This window comes from Meriones unguiculatus, chromosome 1, assembly GCF_030254825.1.
Source record: "Meriones unguiculatus strain TT.TT164.6M chromosome 1, Bangor_MerUng_6.1, whole genome shotgun sequence".
In the NCBI taxonomy this organism is placed as follows: Eukaryota; Metazoa; Chordata; class Mammalia; order Rodentia; family Muridae; genus Meriones; species Meriones unguiculatus.
Genome location: NC_083349.1, coordinates 72930563 through 72949027, shown reverse-complemented (window position 1 = coordinate 72949027; position 18465 = coordinate 72930563). Strand labels below are relative to the sequence as shown.

Sequence of the window (18465 nt, the reverse complement as noted above, 5' to 3'; positions counted from 1 at the left end):
CCCCCTCAGGGGGAGGTGATTAAAGAGCCAGCCACTGAGCTCATGTTAGAGACAGTCCCTGTTCCCCTTAAGAGGGAACCCACTTAGAGACTGAGTCTATGGGCTACATCTGAGCAAGGGTTTTAGGTCCTCTCAATGCATTGTCCTTGGTTGGGGTATTATTCTGTTCAGGGCCCCCAGGGCTCAGTTTTTATGGCTCTGTTGGTCTCCTGTGGAGCTCCTGCCTCCCTTCTTTTATAAGATTCCCTGCACTCTGCCTAAAGTTTGGTTATGAGTCCCAATCCCTGTTATGGATCCTCGATCAGCAGAGTCTTTCAGAGTCCATCTGTGGAAGGTTCCTGTCCTGGTATCAGTTTTAATAAAGACACCGAGAAGGGGTGATTTCATGAGGCTGAGGGGACAGCACTGCCTTGACTCTCCTGGGAGACTGACGGAGGAGACGGTGCCTTGCTGTCACAGCTGAGGGTGGCTGCGTGGACGGAACTGTGCCACGGAAGTCTCAGGAGCTAAATCACGAAGGCCCGCTGTTGTTCTTTAGCACTGTGGAGGTGAACACGCGCGTCAACTAGGAAAGGCCTGGTTTGCGTCGCGGTTTCAGTCCATCAGAGGTGGGAGGGGAGGGCGTGGCGAGACAGAGAAGGTGACAGAGGAGCCAGAACCGGGAAGCAAAGTGCAAGAAGGAAATAGACAGATAGCAGGCTGTGATTTACTCTGGCAGCTAGCCCTCTCCCTTAATTTTATAGCCTCCTCCAAATAGTAACACGGCTGGAGAACACACTTTAATCACAAGCCTGTTCAGGACATCTGAGACTCAAACCACAGCAATCTGGAAGTGAAAGAGTGCCGTGATCCCACTCTGGCTGGGGGTCAGGGGAGGAAGGTGGAAGCCTCCTCCTGGTGCGGAGCAATGTGGGAGTGGGCCTGGTTCTGTCTCTCAGGGCAGGTACCTCGGCCTCTGTGTGTCCCTCTCTGGTCTTCCGCAGAGAGGTCAGGCCAGGGCACCGGCGGGCGGGGGGAGTCCAGACAGGCCAGGGCACCGGCGGGAGGGGTGAGTCCAGACGGCACCTGGGTGGCAGGTGAAGCTCGCCAGTGTGCTTCCTCATTACACTTGTTCCTATGCATATGTGTTGGCTTATATCGTATGGTGAGGTCAGAGGTCAGCTTGCAGATGTCTGTCCTCTCCTTTGAACCTGTGAGTCTTGAGGGTTAGTTAGACTCAGGTTATGGGGCCTGGCTACAAGTGCTTTTACTTAATAGGCACTAAATCTTCTTTTTTTAAAAATCATCTTGTGTGTATGAGTGCTTTTCCTGTGTGTGTGTGTGTGTGTGTACACCGCCTGTCTGCAGAGACCACAAGAAGGCCTTGGATCCCTCAGAGCTGGGGTTACAGATAGTTTTGGGTCACCGTTTGGGTTTTGGAAGAGAACCCGGGGGCTGTTAGTCACCGAGCTGTCTTTCCAGCCGCATCGGGACACTTACTAATTTCACAGTGCGAGCGATGGCAGGGCATTGTACACGCTGAAATAAAACTGCTCTTGCCCCCGGCACCGGGACCTGCCTGTCACCTCCTGTCCTGCCATTGTGTCACTGGCTGAGACTGTCAGTGAGGGCAGCTGGTGCCCAGGGCCTTTCTACAGCAGGAGGCAGCCGTGTGCTCCTTGCGGTTCTGACAGGCTGCCAAGGCCTATGTTCTGCCGCCAGGATCAAGCTCCTGATATGGAGGGACAGAGCACAGTGGAGACTCTGGGCACCTGGGTCAGCATGGGGAACCAGGAGGACCAGGTGGCCGACGGTGCTGGGCTACGGACGTGGGCGGCCAGGCTTGAAGTACGTCTCTGCCTTCGTACTGAAGAGAAGCAGGGGTCAGGATGGAATCAAAGAGGCCAGTGGTGGGAGATGGCCATGGAGGGTGGGAGGGCAGTATCTCTAGGAGTGGACCATGAGGCAGGACAGGAGGCTGGGCGGCGGGGAGGAGGCTGCTTCGGGCTTACCTGGACGTAGCTCAGAGGTGGAGAGCAGGCGTCCGAAGCCGCTGACCCACTCTTGGCTGAACTTGGGCAGACACTGAGGGTGAGGCTGGGGGCGCCCAGGTATGTGACGGGCCATTCATCTGGCTCCCAAGAGAGAGGGAAGGACAGGAGGGCCGGATTTCAGTCAAGTGTGAGAGGCTGGAGGCCACCTTGACTGAGCTCTGGAGTCTTGGAGGAAGGGCCAGCCTTGGGTGTGGAGGTGGGCATCCTTGCAGATGGATAGAGAAATGCAGAATTGCTGAGGCAGAGTAGAGAGGGCAGTGAGTGGAGGCCTCTGAGCGTTGGACAATGTGGGAGTGTTTTACTTTCATTTCTGCTGCTGTAATAAAACAAACAGCAGCTTCAGGAAGCAGGGATTCCGCTCAGCTCACACTCAGCATATAGCCCATTACTGTGGGGAAGTCAAGGCAACTAGAACTTGAGACGGTTGGTCACAGCATGTGATCAGTTGAGAGCAGAGAAATGAATGCATGCGTGCTCATTTGCCTGCTGGCTCATGCTCAGCTTGATGCCTCCACTCGTACACAGCTCAGCACCTCCTGCCTACGGAATGGTGCTGCCCACAGTGGGCTGGGTCTACACGCGCGCACGCGCGCGCGCGCGCGCGCACACACACACACACACACACACACACACACACACACACACATCCAGGGACTCTGACACCTCAGGCCTCTACAGACACCTGCACTCACACACAATTAAAGATTTGTGTATGTATTCATACATACACACACACACACACACACAATTAAAGAACTGAATGTTGCACTAAGGAATTAGAGTTTGGCTGGAGACAGTGGCACACACCTGTAACACCATCACTTGCAGGCCAAAGCATGTGGATAAAAAGTCTAAGGCCAGCCTGGGCTACATAACAAACCCTGTCTCCACAAAACAAATTCCCAATCTCAGGCAGGGCTTTTTCTTAGGGAATGAAGAGGTACAAAATGGCTTGAATTCCCCTCCAAAGCAAGCTGACGGGGATGCCGGTACCCAGGCCATCAGAAGCAAGCTGACAGTGGATTCTGGTACCCAGGCCATCAGAAGCAAGCTGACAGTGGATTCTGGTACTCAGGCCATCAGAAGCAAGCTGACAGGGATGCCGGTACCCAGGTCCAGGCAGGTCTCCAGGACACTGGGAAGTGGCGTGACAACAGTGGTTGTTCCTTTTCAAATATGGTAACTGTGGCCTTGGTCTAGCTGCTTTTGCCTAATTGTGAGCAGAGCCGGAAGGTAGCTGTGGGCAGAGGGAGGGCCAGGACAGCCCTTCTCTCCATCCTAAACTCAGGCCACCAGGCTGCTCCTGCGAGCAACTGCTTCGTCTCTGCCTTGGGTGCCTCCTGTGCCCAATGGCTGTCAGATCTTTGCTGGGAACTGATCTTTTGGGCCTGCTTCTGAGATAGTGGGGTTCTGCCACTGTAAGAAAGTAGCCTTGAGCAGGAGAATTTGCTCCACAGAACTGTTTTCTTCTTGGCTTCTGGGTGCTGCCAGCGCTGTGCAGTTTTCATGGCGTATAGTAGCTCATGCTTTCTATGTTGCATCCTGGGTTCCAAGGTAGGTCTGATCTCGCGTGCTTGTTCTTCCACTATTTCCTGGAGAAGGGCAGCGAGGCCAAGAGGGGCGACACAGTTGGATCATGGTTTCCCACACAGCAGGACTGTGCATTCAGACAGCCTAATGCAGGGAGAAGACAGTCTGTGAGCCCTGGGTGGAGTTTCACCACTGATTCCCCACTCTGCCTTCGTTGCTCTCTGAGTGGAGGCTCCTCCGCAGCTTTGGTAGCTGTCAGGTTACCCCCACCATCCATGGGGTGCTGCACCCCGAGGTTCCCGGGTGGGGTGGGGAAGCCGTTGCCTGTGTCAGGAAGTGAGGGATAGCTGGTGCTAATCACTGGGGTGAGGTTCTGGGCAGCCAGTCACTTGCTCTGGAGGATACTGGAATCATTTAACCTGCCATCTGCAGAGCCCGGCAGCTGAGGTAGGGCTGGAGGCACTTCAACCTGTAGTGACAGAACCCGACCCCAAACTGTGGTAGTCAGATCCTTACCACTGATCTTGCCAAAGAGTTGGGGTGCTGAGTACCCAGGATAGGCCTGGCCAGGCCTTAAGAGTGCCAGAGGTGCCAGTGTGCATGTGTATGTGTGTGTGTGGACACACACACACAGAAAGAGAGAGGAAAAGAGAGCCCCAGAGGGCAAAGACTGGTGAATCACTCAGCCATGAAGTTTTGAATTATTAATGTATTCTCAGACTTCTAATGGGGCCAGGGACGCCTCCCATATATGGAAGGGCAATACAGGCTCTGCTTGGGTCCCTCCTAGGTTCGGGAGTCTCTTTGGAGCCCTGCAGGCAGTCTGGAGATGAAAGCAGGGGTGGGGAGGGGAGGGATGGGGTGCTGGGCCTCCGCCCTGAGCAGCTCCTGGAGTTATGGCCTGGCTCGTGGCCGTGCCAAGGTCCCCAGAGCTTGCCTTGGTCCACTAGTCTGGGACCTAGGCGCAGAGGCCATTGATGCGGGCAAGGGCCAACGTCTTCGCCCGGGAGCGCGGAGTGTGGGCGCTCGCTGAAGGCGCCAGGCCCTGCCACGCTGTACCTTCCGAAAGCGGGAGCTCAGGGGCTTGAAAACAACCTCGCGCGCCTGCGTCCGCCCGGCTGGACCGGCCGCAGAGACCCCGGCTCGCCCCTGGCCGTCCACCGCCCACGCCGAGCCCGCGTGCGCTAATGACAGCACGGGGCGTGGCCTCCGCTGGGCGTCGACCGGGCCTCGAGCTCGGGGGAGGAGCCAAGCCCAGCCTTCGCCGGCCCGGGCTGCGCGGGGCGGGCCGGGGAGGAGCGCGGGGAGGAGCCCGGGCTGCAGCGGCGGCGTCAGAGCGGTCCTCCCGTGGTCCCGAGGCGCAGACCTAGCCGAGAGCCGAGGACTCACCGCGGAGGCTCCTGCCTGGCCTGGGCTGCAGGACCATGGCGGACAAGGAGGCTGGCGGCGGCGACCCCGCGCCCCGTGGTGAGCGCGGGCGAGCGAGCCGCGGCTGCTGCTGTGGCCGCAGCGGGCAGGCGGGCTGGGAGGGACGAGGCGTGGTACCTACCGCAGCCCGCAGCGCGGCCGAGCACGGTAGAAAAGTGAGCTCCCCGGGTCCATCTCGCAGGGTCACCGAGCGCCTGGGCGGGACCCCGGGCCAACCGGGTGGGAGGCCGCCCACCAGTCACGTTCTAGCTTTGGGCCGGGGTGTGGACACTGCATCCAGGACCAAGTGCTCAGCTAGGCGAACCTGGCCGTTTCCACCCGCGCTGGCTCCTTGGTCAGGGCCGGGTACCGGCCCCTCCTGCCCCTAGGCGGAGCGCCGCGCTGGGGGATGCAGACCTGGGGGATGGCCGGCCGCCAGGTGGTCCCGTCCCACGCGGCTCATTTCTGTGGCTCAGTGAGGCTGGCGGTGTGCGATTCTTGGGGAAATCAGATTCGCAACTCTTCCCTCTTTCCACCCCACCCCGCCGGACCCACGAACCAGGAGTGGGGCTGCAGCCGCAGGCCAAGGGGCGTCTCCTCGCTCTCCTCGTTCTCTAGGATTCTCTGGGCTTGGGGGGAGGGATTGCGGAGGCTAGGCTGTCCGGTTTTTGTCAGAGATGGGGCGGGGGTGTCCCAGGCGGAGTACTGAAGCCTTGCTTCTTGCGTTCTTTGGAGCAGGATTGCTGCTCAGAAGGTGAGGGAGAGAGCCTGGGGATCCGGGAAGAGGATGAAATGCTTTCTGAGCCCCAGAGTTGTAAATCAAGGCTTCGCCCTCGCAGGGCCTGGGCTGGTCAGGATTCTGGTCTTCTTCCTGTGAATCTCAAGTGGGGAAAGTTGGTTGCGGGAGGCGCTGCGCGTGTCCCTGACCCACAGGGCCTTGGCTGGGGCAGAGCCGGAGCCAGTTTCCCAGGCGCTGCAAGCAGGCTGCGGTGCAAGAATGACACTGAAATGCCTCAAGGCGAAATCCAGCGGAAAGTAGGAGCTCCGTGCTCTGCAGAGACCAAGGCGGGGAAACTGAGGCCAGCGGCGGCGCGTCTGGCGTTGGCAGTTGCATCCTCGGTGGGTTGGCTGCAGCCCCCTTCTCTGCAACCCTCCTGGCCGCACCTGCCCCCTCCTTAGCCCATTGTTCCTGCGGATCTGGGAGGCGCCTCCCCAGCAGCAGGCACTGCAGTGCTTGAGGAGGGCACGGTGGGGGCTGGGAGCCCACGGGAGGGGAGCAGCAGCGCCCAGGCCCGGCGAGGAACTCAAACAGGCATCCGGACTGTACCTCCCTGTCCTGACCTTCGCTGGTCTGCAGACACAGGCCACGGCCGCTGTCTTTGTGTGAGTCTCACTCAGCGATTGGATTGACTCGTTTTTTTCCCACCTTTTTTTTTCTTTATGTTGGAAAAAAAAAATCCCACCATTTAGGATGACACTGAGAGGTGTCACAATGGCTTTAGCCGGAGAGCAAGTGGTCCAGTTTCTTGTCTCTCAGGCCGAGATAAGGAGCAGGTAGTTATATGAAATGCAAGGCTGGGGGTGAGAGCTGCCAAAGCAGAATTGGAGTCAGGGTGTGCACCCGCTCCCAGCACACGTTTGTCTTGTAGAGCCACCACCACCACCACACACACACACACGGGGGCGTGGGGTAGATCCACCTCAGGGTGGGAAACATACCACTGCTCATCTGGGTTTGTTGTAGGGAGATTTCTAGATTCAAGGGAGTTCAAAGCACCCTCGTGCAGGAACGCCCGGGGCCTAGCCCCCTGAAGGGCACGTGTTCCTGGCAGCTCACTGGGCAGTGCCCCATCACTTCTAAGGGTTGCTATGCGTGTTCCCTGCTGGGCAGTGAATATGCATTATTTTAGTTCTCAAGTCTCATAATAAATGTGGTGCCAGCGTTCCTTTCACTAATGAGAAATTTAAACATCAATTAAACAACCTGTCCAAGGTCACAGATCTAGGAAGCTTTGATTAGGACTCCGCTGTCTGAGTCCGCCTGTTCAGCCCTCCTTGGTGGCATTGGTTGCCCCATACTGTTAGGGATGACAAGAGTTGCTTTTCAAGGGATTATTTCAAGGGTGCTCTTGATGCACGTGAATGGATGGATGCATGGATGAGTAGACTCCACTGGCACTGGAATGTTGGGATTGCTGAACCGTTGGTCTCATGTTGGGGAGGGCCTTGGGTGGGAGGAGATGGAATGAAACAAGAAGGGCAGAACATAGTGGAGCGAGCTGGTGGGTGAGTGGGTGACCCTTGGGATGGACGTCACTGTGTCTGCAGAGCTCTTCCATAGACACTGATTGGTTAATCCACAAGGTCTGAGGGTCACCTTTGGTCTCTGGAACATGAGCCGGCAGAAACTGAGACAACCTTAGGTCTTGTCCCTTCCCTTGACTTGAGCTACTGTGTCAGGAGCTTATGAGGAGATACAAAGGTTGGACACCTGGGATTCAGAGGGGGCAGGCCCCTCGGTGCCCAAGTCAGGGCTGACACAGACAGTGGAAGCCCAGGCTTTTCTCCATGAGTTGGCGAGGGTTGGAGCTTTGGAGGTGGATTTTCACCTCCCCTGCACGTACTTGTAATAAACACAAGCACTCAGTGAGAACACAGACATTCCATTCCAATAAGCCGAGCTTGGGGAATGGATGACTGGGGCAGGGGCTTGTGACCGGTATGCCACCATTCTGCCACAGGCGTCGTGGTCCACTGTGGGAAGGGGTTTGGGTGAGGCGTAGAGCCCAGGCCACTGGGCTCAGGCCTCAGAGGAATGAGATGCAGAGCCTCTCCTGGGCCGTGTCTGGTTTGTCACAGGCCCTCAGAACATCAAGTGTGTCTGTATGACTGGGCATGGAACTGACAGAGGCCTGCCCCCCCCCCCCCCGCCCCTTAGGGAACCAAGCAAAGGTTGAAGGATGTTCTTGGTATCAGGATTCTGGGCCATGGAGCCATGTCCCTTGTATGGTAGCCTCCATCCCTCACTTCTGTGTCTGTATTTAAAGCCCCGTGTCCCCTTTGGCTGTTGACACATGGAGTTCTTCCTTGTGACACATCCCTCTTGACCTAGAAAACTCTTACTCATCCTTCAAAACTCAGTTCTCGGGAAACCTCAGATTCACGCATGTTGGTGAAACATACCTGTGCCATCCTTTGGTGCTTAGGTGTTGGTGGTCTCAGCTCATTCGTCTTGAGTTCAGAGAGTGCGTGGCTCTAGATGCCCATGCCCCATTTATCCCGAACAACCCTTTGAGGTTGGTGTCATTATTACCTCACTTTGCCAGGGAGGCAATTGAGGGCTTTGAGAAGTTGGTGTCTTGCCCAGACAGCAGACGCTGGAGCCGGCTTTGAATCAGTCACGAAGTCCAGCTTGTGACCTTTCTGTCAACATGGCAGGGGCTTCTCTTTCATTTCCATCGCTCTCAGTAAGGGCACATAGTAGGTCCTCAGGAACTACTGTGTGTTGAGTGACTCTTGGACCTCACAGTGGGGATTGGCATCCATATCCTGCCCACCCCAGGGTGGCACTTCTGCGAACACAGATGCTCAGAAGTGGGCCAAGCTGGAGGAGGAGAGGCAGGCGGGGTGCCGGGCATCTCTGAAGAGTCGAGGCTTTGATTCCAGCAAGGCTTTGAGTGACGACCCGGTCTTGTGGGGGCGAAGTGCTCACTCATCACATAAACAGGCTCTTTGGAAGGGAGAAAGCTTCTCTGTGACCGCTGTGCATAATTAGATGCCAGGAGAAACCAGGCTCTTAATGAACCAGCACCATTTGGCAGGGACAGCACTGCCCCTGGGCACACAGGGCATGCGCATTCCTCAGAGAGAGAGTTGGGGGAGTAGAGGAGATTGGGGGGTGGGGCACAGCACCCAACAGGGTCCCTGGCCCTCAGGTGCAGGCCCTGCAGACCCTCCCTGCTTTCCTGGGCCTGTGCGCGATGCCTATTTTCCCCAGATGTTCGGCCACCCTGATGGTGGTGTGGGAGAACCAAAGCGCCCTGTAGTGCAGACTCCAGCTAACTTTGCTTCCTGGGCTTGTGCTAGGAATACGTGGTGCTTGCCTGGGTCTACTGGAAACAGCCAGAGGTGAGGGCTAGGCAGGAAGTGGCTTTATCAGGTGCTGAGGGGATTCCTTGCTGCCGTCCTGCCTGTCAGTCAGGGTTTCAGTTTCCTCCCGAGCTGTGTTGGTGACTCAGGCTGTGTTTTGCTTGTTCATTTTTGCCTTGGGGCTGTGTGGAGACCTGCTTTGGTCCTTCAGACCTGAGGGTTTGCCCGTTGTGTAGCATTTTTTTTTATTTTATATTTTATTTGGAGTTCCTCACACCCCTACCTCCCTTCCCTCCCCCCAGTTAGGAAAGAAAGTAGGTTAGTGGGGAGAGGGGGCAGAGTTCTCTTTGGCTACTGCTGGCTTTTTAGGGTCTTGGGGTTCTTTGGGGCAATGCCAACCTCAGTTCTCATGATATCCAGCATCCAGCGATGGCAGCCTTCTTCCTCCTTCAAGCACCCCTGGAAGTGTCACTCTGCTCAGAGTTTTTTTTCAAAGCCTCCTTCCTTTCTCTCAGCTCTAGTATTTATACCCTCTCAGAGTCCTCAGAATTCAGCTGTCTCCAGCTAGCAAAGACCACGCCCCTCTCCAAGCCTCATGCGGTTGTTACCAGCTGTGGATAAACTAAAAGCAGCTCCATATCCAACACCTGGGATTAAAAAAACAAAACCTGTTTACATAATGTAACTGTTTTAAAGGAGCCAAAACTTCCACCACTGTATCCCCCAGGGCTCTTGGCCTATCCCTGGATATTCCACAGTGTGTGTGTGTGTCGGGGGGGGGGATGATGGGCACTGCTACAAGGTTGCCCTGGGGGACAAGAGCAGGAGCCCCTCTCTGGTCACTGGGTGCCCTTCCGGCTGAATTTCCTGTTGGAGTCACCTAGAGATGATGCCAAGATGTGCACTCCCAGACCTGTTACATCCAAACGTCTTCCCGTAGAAGGCCGCTGTTGCCCCTGACCAGGAAGCCCCACATAAGGGGTGTCACACTTGAGACCTGTGTTAGTGATACCCTCCATTGCTGTGACAACCACGGGAGAAATGGCTTAAAGGGAGGAATTGCTCTTTTGGCCCATGCCTCAGAGAATTCCGTCGTCTTTGCCTCTCAGCTTGTGGTGAAGCAGAAGCTTGTCTCCGGGAGTGTGCAGAGTGAAGGAGCTCACCTCATGCCAGCCAGCTGGGAAGCAGATGGGGGGCAGACAGGAGGGGATGAGGAAGACCAATCACCTTTCAAAGTCAGGCTTCCTCAGCCCCTTGCAGTAGTCTCTTCAAATTATGGATCCATTAAGGGATGACTCCGTTGCTTACCAGAACCCCCAGGATTCAGTCACTTCTCCAAGGCTGGTAGGGTCCAGCTCCTCCCTCTCCTCTACAGGAGCCTGTGGAGGACATTTTATGTTCCAGAGACCCGGTCACCTCAGGTGGGGCAGGGAGCAGCAGCAGACCAGCCTCTGCTGGCCCTGTGCCTCCTGAATCACCATGTTTCTCTTGAGTGGTATCTCCCAGCTTCCCCTGGGCCATCATCTTCAGTTTTGAGTCGGGGCCTCCCTGTGCAATCCACACCAGCCCTAGGTGCCTGGCCTAAGCCTCCTGAATATCTGGGTCTAGGGCCTTATTCAGTCTGACTCCCTTCTTCAGCCCTCAGCAATAACCCACAAGGTGGCCAACTCCACAGAGGGAGGCCCAGACTCAGGGAGCTACGTCCAGGTTGCAGGGTAGCAGAACCTCCAGGGGCAGCATGAAGACAGGAGCCAGGCGTGTCACAGCCCCCACCCCCCAAACTGCAGCCTCTCTGCTTCCACGGCATCTATGGACACCTCCGCCCGACAAAGATTCACAGCTTCATTAAAAAGTCAGCCTGCTGTTTAAAATATGCCGTTATTTTGGGAAGACTATACCAGTTTTACAAATGAAAAATCTGTGTATGCTCCTTGCCATAAACAAGAGGCGCTCTCAGCACGAAGCAAGTATGTCTAAATTAGGTGATTGTACTTCCTGTAGGTGATACTACCTGCAGAGGGCTCTGTGTCCAGCCTGTCCACAGGGGCAGCTCTGCAGTGAGGTCGGACAGGGACGTGCCCTTTGATGGACGGGTGTTATTGATGACGGTGGTATTAGAATTTCTCTTCCAGCGCACCTTCCAGGCAACGAAGCCTGGAAGCAGGTGTTTGCGAAGCTCACTGTGGAGTCTTAATCAGGTGGAAGAGCTGTGAGACGCGGCTGTGCACTGCCAGGCCTCTGCTCACGGAGGGGCTGAGGCCTCTGAAGGCGACCCTGTCTGAGGGGGGCCAGCTCTGTGGGGGCAGAGTAGGGATTTTAAAGGGCAGTGAGCACAGGGCCAAGCCAGCTGGCTGGCTCACTCTGGGAATCTGGGGAGTCATCCACTCCCTTACTCCTACCGTGCTTTCCTCACTTGTAAGATAAGAATCTTCACACTACACACCTCGCTCCCACAGCCTGCAGGGAAGTGCCGAGTCTGTCCACCTTAGCTATCATCTGCTTGGTGGTTTACTGTCGATCATCCTGTGGAGCTGTGCGGGGCAGCTCTTAGCAGGTGGAGTCTGTGTAGGAGTCCCGAGAAAGGCTGGCCTGAGACCCCCACAGCTAGGCACGGCAACCCAAGGGAACCTGGGCGGTCTCGGGCTGCTCACCTTACATGGCCTGTCATCACGGCTCTCGGCTCCTCCTTGGCTGTTCTGAACAGGTGGGGTTCAAGGTCTTCAAATCCCTGGACTCCATCCAGGACGGCCTAGCCTCTGACCTCAGAACTGTCCTCCCTGGGCAGGCTCCACCACCGTGCTGAGGTCTAGACCTGGCCTAAACCAGCCTTGCCTGGGCCCTAGCTGCGAGGAGTCCCCTGGCACAGCAGCTCGCCAGGACACCCACCTGGGAAATGCTGAGCTGTGCATGGGCGGGCACCTGTTCTTGCTGCTCTTATTTTTACCATGTCTGTGGTGCTGGGATGGTTGTTAACGTGAATCCTTAATTACTGATAGCAGCTCATTCCGCTTTCTAAATATCCCCGTTGAGGAGATGAATCATCTGTTTGTGCCCGCATCTGTGTCCTCTCCGGGAGTGACAGGGCAGGGAGGAGAGTTGGCTGACAGCTTACCCTCCTGGGTCCATATGGCCTTGACCTCTGGTTGTCACTTCTGGGTCATGTGAGAGGATATTTGTGAAGGACTTGGCATGAGCCTGCTACACAGAGACCATGCAGGAAGTAAGTGTCTTCTTGTGTCACCAGGGACCTTGGTGGGGACGTGGGATCTGGGAACAGGACACCTGGGTTGGATCCAGGCATACTGTATTGTTTAATGTCCTGTCATCCTGATAGGTACTTGAGTTCTTAGATGCTTCCCTCTTCCATCTGCGAATGCGGGTTTCAGGTTTGGAGTGGTGGCTCAGTGGTTAGGCGTCCAGCTCCCTTCCAGATTCATGAGACCCGAAAGAGGAGGCTCACAACTGTCTGTATTCCAGCCCCAGGGAGTCTGACCCCCTCTTTGGCCTCTGTAGGCACAGCACAAACCCTCATGGAGACACACACATACACATAAATCCGTGATAAAATAAATCATTTAAAATGCGTATTTTAATAGTGACATCTTATAGGTTTTTGTGAACACTGGATTTATTTAAAGAGAACACATAGAACAAGTCTGATCATGAAACAGACAGATCTCCTGTTGACAGTTGCATTATTGACTGACTGCTAGGTTATTGTGAAAGAACCTCGTAGGCAGGGGGAAACCAAGTCATCATAAAAAGGACTACAGACGTAATGATCTAAAACAGCCACATTTTATTCATTATTATTTGCCATTGTTATTTCTGACAGAGGGTCTTCTGCGGTCCCAGCTGGCCTCAGACTCACTACATAGCTCAGGTTGGTCTTAACTCTTGATCCTGTTGCCTTCAGCTTACAAATGCTGAGATCACCTGTGTGTGCCCACACACCCGGCTTACATGACATTACACCCTGAACCCCGGGCCCTCACCCATGCCAGGAAGAACTCTGCCTTGAGCTGTGTCATAGCCCCACAGCCCAAATTTATTCTCTCAGATTCCTGGAAGTCTGACAGGAGCCCTCAGGTGGCTCTTCCTGCAAGGCGTTGGCCTAGCTGCCTCCCTTCTCTAGTGTCCACCTGTCTCCTACACTTCACTCTTCTGGAGCCTCCCGCATTCCTTGACTCAGGACGGCTTTCTCCATTGTCAGAGTCCGTCGCGCACAACTCTGCCTCCATCGTGATGGCCCCATGCTGTCTCCTCCCACTAGGCATAAGGAGCTCTTGTAAGCTACACCTGGACCACCAAAGATCATTTGCTATCTTACGATCCTTAATTTAGTCACTGGAAGACTTTCTTTGGTCACAGAAAGTCATGCACTCATAGGTTTCTGGGAATTAGGACATGATACCTGGGACTAGTTGGGCCTTTACTGTGTCTGCGGTAGCCAGAGAGGCAGCGGCCTCCATGGACTGGGGGTTGTTAGCCGGAAGGCCTTCTGTCTCCCTGGAGAACTGTTTGGATGTTGGAGAAAGTTCCCTCTGGGTGTCTTCCCTTTGGTTCAGTCTTGGCAGGTTCCTTACGTACGCTGCCATCTTCAGGGTGGGTCAGCCCCCTTCAGAGGCCCATGCTAACTAAAAATCTAAATAGAGATTTACTGATTCACAGATAGGGGAAACTATCAAGGTATCATAGAACCAGTGAGATAGCCACAAAGATGTCTCGTTATATTCGCTCAGGCACCCTTTCACTGGTTAAAGGATCTGTTTCTGTTTTGCTGGTCATGTTGTGGGTGGGTGTCTTGGGTGGTCTAGCCTGTGCTCATTCATGGCTGCACTGCACTGGGCAGTAAGGGGGGGGGCAGTGCTGGCTCTGTGCCAGACTCGTCTGTTCCAGGAGGACAGCTTAGACTTCTGATCTGATGGTCTCAGGCAGCAGGAAGACAAGAGGGGGCTATAGGCCTCCTCAGGCCTTTCTTAGAAGCAGAAAATCATCTTCTGTATTTCTGAAGTCCAGTGCAAGTTATGAGGCTAGCCCAGATATCAGGGGTTGCAATGCAGGGCATAAACTACCTCAAAAGCGAAATGCTGCAAAGAATGTGTGAGTTTTTCCTCTAATGGAGTCAGCTGGAGTAAATGTCGAAAGTTCAACCTTTAAAACACTTGATGCAACAACCTGCAGCCTGGACCCCCTTGCTTGGCAAGACTTTGTGGACCACAGCGTCTGACGGCTGGACGTCCGCTGTAGCCTGTGTCTCCGCGGCGGGCAGAGGGTACTGTTGGTGACCAGGAAAGTCATGCTGGCTCGTTTGTAGCTTCCCCCTCATGCTTGTGTTTTGATAGGTCAGAATAAACTTCCTCATGAGTCCAGAGAAGCATATGAGGAACTAATAAGAGAAAGCTGAAAGTTTTCTGGACGCACCTGACTTGGGTGTAAGTCCTGCAGGTTCTATGTCATTTGAGCAGAAGTCCGGAAGACACTGAAGGAAGTACGATGAGAAAGTAGCTTAAAAAGTTGCTTTGTGTTGATTCTATTCATGTATGATTACTCTCACCCTGCCTTCTCTTTTCTCCCTCCTGCCTCTCTCAAGCCCAGGCTCTTCCCAACAGGTTCCTTTCCACATTCACATCTTTTTGATTGTTTTGTTACCAGTCTGCTAATAGTCAATGTGGCAACAGGTGTGAAACTCTCATTGGAGGCTGGCAGGCTCACCATTTGGCACACACCTTAAGACAGTGGCTTCCCCTATTCCGGTCACCAGCAGTTAAACTGGGTGGATATGTAATATGAACAAGAGTGAAAATGCTCACCTAAGTGGCCAGGCCTGAGTTCCATTCTCTCAAGGGCAGCTGGGAAAGTGACTTTAACCACCCGGGCCCTTCACAGTGGTGCAGGAATGGTAGATGAGGGAAGAGCCTGGTAATGAGGTTCCAGAGGTGTGAGCAGAGGTAGCAGCTCTGCTTCCCTCTGAAGCCTGTGATTTCTAGAGTGTGGTTTTGCAGAATGTGAAGACTTCTAGGAAAATATAGAGTATCATTTTAGAGATGTTTATATTCACATGGGGATCAAGGTCTATTTAAAAGTATTTTCTCCAACAGGGTGGAGCCTCCTGTCTGCTCTCATTGCTTCATTTCTGTCCTCTTTGGAGACAGCTTCCTGGACATTTCCAGACAGGGCAGATTGGGTAGTTCTGACTGCAGAGTTGTGATTTTCAGAGCTGAAAGCAGACATTCCGGGAGAATGGTGTCCAGTCACCTTCCTGCCTTTTAAGATGGTGGCCACTTAGCATCTGTCCTCTGACAGGTGTAAGTTTGGAGGATGGTCCCTGTTTCATTGGCCCCTGCTCCCTGCTGAGTCCTGAGATCTGTCAGGGAGAGGCAGCAGTTCCTGTGCAGACCCTTGGTTCGCCCCGGGGTGCCAGGTGCGGGCATCTGAGTTCTTGTCTGAGCCTGTGACCTCCCACTGGCCCCTCTGTGTTTCAATGCTCTGAGGCTACGTTCTACTGGCCACTTCCTTTCTTTTCCTTTTCTCATTGTTCATGAGGGGCCATTTCTGCTGGCTTGCTGGGAAATGTCACAAATATAAGGGGTTCTGGGAGGTGAAGATGGAAGGTACTGTCAGGAGACAGAGCTTGTGACAGACACCAGAGACCCAGATCACCAAGATTCCGGGCTGGGTCTCCTCCCGTTTCCCCGTAGGCAGACACTGCGCTTAGGACGGGAGCAGACCACTGAGGAATGCCTGCAATGCCGGATAAGAATCTGCCGTGTGGACCCCTCTACAGGCCTGCAGCTTCAGGCACAGGCACCCTCAGAGGAGGACACAGGACTCAAACTTTATTGCCACTAATAGCTTAGTGACTCATCGCTACCTATAGCTGTTACCTTTCAAACAGTTCATAGAAAAAGCTTGATTCGGAGGAGTGACGTGGTAAATCAAATCGCTGTGAGTGAGACTTCTAAGTGCCAGAGCCCTGGGTGTTATCTCACGCTTGGCCTTAGTATCTTCTTTGCCATTCTTCTGGTTGGCAGAGTGTCTTTGGTGAAGGACCATTCCCTAGTGCATTAAGTGGTAGACAAACAAACAAAACAAAACAAAACAAAACAAAAGCAAAAATCTTTTGTTTGAGGAAGAAAAAAAGTGACTTTAAGGTAAAGACCAGGTGCCAGTCTGTGTGAGGCCAGGTCTGGGCAGGAGCCTGGCAGCTCTTCCCTACTTGCGCTGTCCTGCTTGACACCCAACCGTTCTCACTGCAGGCCTACTGTGTGTAGTCCACTCCTGCAGGGCACGCCATAGTACCCAGTGGACAGCTGGGCACAGAGGATGACTGGGCAGTCTTCTGGGCATATTTTCTTTCCTTCTTTCTTGGAGAACATTATTTTCCCTTCTGCGAGTGTTTTCATGCTGCACAGGGTGAATGGGCTCTAGGTCCTTCCAGTGAGAAGAAAGGGCAAAGCTAAGGCACATTCTCCTGATGCATGCTGGGCCCCACACACATGGACTCAGGCGTCAGGCCGAGCTGGGGTCTCCTGGTCTAGCAGTTAGGCCACAGCAGAAGGAACATGGCACTCATCAGGGATGCCAAATGCGTCATCTGCTGCCTGGCTCCAGCATGGCTGGTGTAAAGTGGGGGACCCACGTAAGGACACTCCATGGGGGCTGGCTATCTGTGGGAGGACAAAGGCACACACAGCAGGACGCTGGGACAGACCCTGGGAACAAGGTGGAGCCAAGGAGCTGTGTCACACCCAGGTGCACACTGTTTTCTTAAACCCCGTGTCCCTCAGAAAACAGAAGTCAGGAGTTGGAGGGAGTCGTGCTCCCTGGCTGGGGAAGCAGGTGTGCCCAGCCTGTGTGGATGTCCTGGAAAGGCCACTATCCGTGGCCCAGGGCTTCCTGGTGCAAACTGAGTGAGACACCTTGAAGATATTAAGACGCAAGACCTTTTTCTTCCTCAGGCTTTGGGCCTGGTAGCCTTGGCTATGGCAGCTGGGTAGGCAGGAGTGGAAAGCGGAGTCATCAGAATCATGCCATGCTTGAGGATGGGGCGGGAGGGACCACAGGCCTCTGTGAACAATAAAGTAAAGGGAGCCTTGGACTCAGACAGTGCTTGCTTTGGGTCTTGGTGTCTCTTCTCACTGGCTTAGGCATGTCAGTTGGTCCCTCTGGGCCTCACTACCTAAGCGTAAGAAGACCCTAACACGCCGTCCAGCAGCTTCTGTGGTTGTTTGTGGGCAAGGCAGGCATGACATTAAGAAGTCCTAGTTGAGTTCTGCCTCTCACACTTGCTGGTCGCCTGTCCTTGGCCTGCACAGGTTGTTCAGCCTCTCTGAACCTTGTGACGTCACCTGAAAACTAGTTCTGGCACTTACCAGGCTGGTCCCGAGAGCTGAGCATCAAGAGCTTGCGCTGAACGATTTATGTCTGTTCAGTGTTGGATCTCACCATTACTATTTGAAGCACACTGGGGAGCGCCTCGAAGGTGGGCACAGCGCTGGGTAGGTGGGGTTCCCTGCTGAGTGCTTCCTTGAAGCTCCAGGTTACTGAGGCATAAGTCAGATGAGGTGAGCACTTTCCACAGAGCCAGTTCCCTGGATTTTGACAAAGATAATACAGTTATGTAACCATGATCACATCAAAGCATAGAATATTTCCAGCCTGGAAGAGTTTCGTTGGAAGACTTGCAAACTAGATCCATCTGGTTTGTAGAAGACCCCACCTCAGATGGTAGAGGATTCCGAAGTCTGGCCATGCTTTGTCAGGCTGGGAGCCTCAGGAGCCCATTGGATGATGGGCAGGTAGCTCTTTCTGCTAGGGATTTGTGGGAACCTTGTTTGTGCTTCTCAGCCTGCTCCTCACAGGCTCTGGAGAGGTGGGAACTTGCAGGGAATCCTCCATCAGGCCCTGGACTGAGCAGTGCTTGGTTAGAGCCCGAGTCTCTGTGGAGCTGGGAGTGGAGGCCCAGGGGGAAACTGCAGAGAGCCAGGGCAGTCCAAATGGGTGGCCTGTGTCCCCACAGGCAGGCTGTGTCCCCAGGGTGGGACCTGAGGAGGTAAGGCCCAGTGAGCAGGTCCCACGTCGCTGCAGAGGACTGTAGCAGCCGTCTCTCCTTCTCTTTCGCTTTTTGGCCATGAAGCCAGGACGCAAGAGCTTTGTCCAGGGAGGTTAACTGGCCGACACAAGAAAAAACAATCAGACGGCCGCAGGAAGACGTGGCTTAAGATTAGGGACAAGGTGTCTCCACTGTGTCTGCCACAGTCCCAAGAGTCCTGGCACTGGGCTGTCTTGTCCGTCATGCAGAGCTGATTCGGCACCATCTTCCTGTAGGTTGGTTGAACGCCATTCCTCTTTTCAAGGCCAGAGGCACCCTGTAGATAAAGCCCTTAGCCCTTTTCAGGAGGAC

The 18465-nt window shown here is 54.5% G+C and overlaps 1 protein-coding gene across 3 annotated transcripts in view; it reads left to right on the top strand.

Moving 5' to 3' along the window:
* The window catches only part of Hspa12a (heat shock protein family A (Hsp70) member 12A), a 134807-nt gene that overhangs the window by 65906 nt on the left and 50436 nt on the right, over positions 1–18465 (top strand). The window contains exon 1 of one of the 3 annotated variants that reach the window (XM_021639196.2): positions 4847–5030. The exons of the other annotated variants lie outside the window; for them this stretch is intronic. Coding sequence (XP_021494871.1) covers positions 4988–5030 — 43 coding nt within the window. The 5' untranslated portion in view covers positions 4847–4987. Of the gene's footprint in view, positions 1–4846; positions 5031–18465 lie in introns of those variants that run through there. 3 annotated transcript variants of the gene reach the window in all.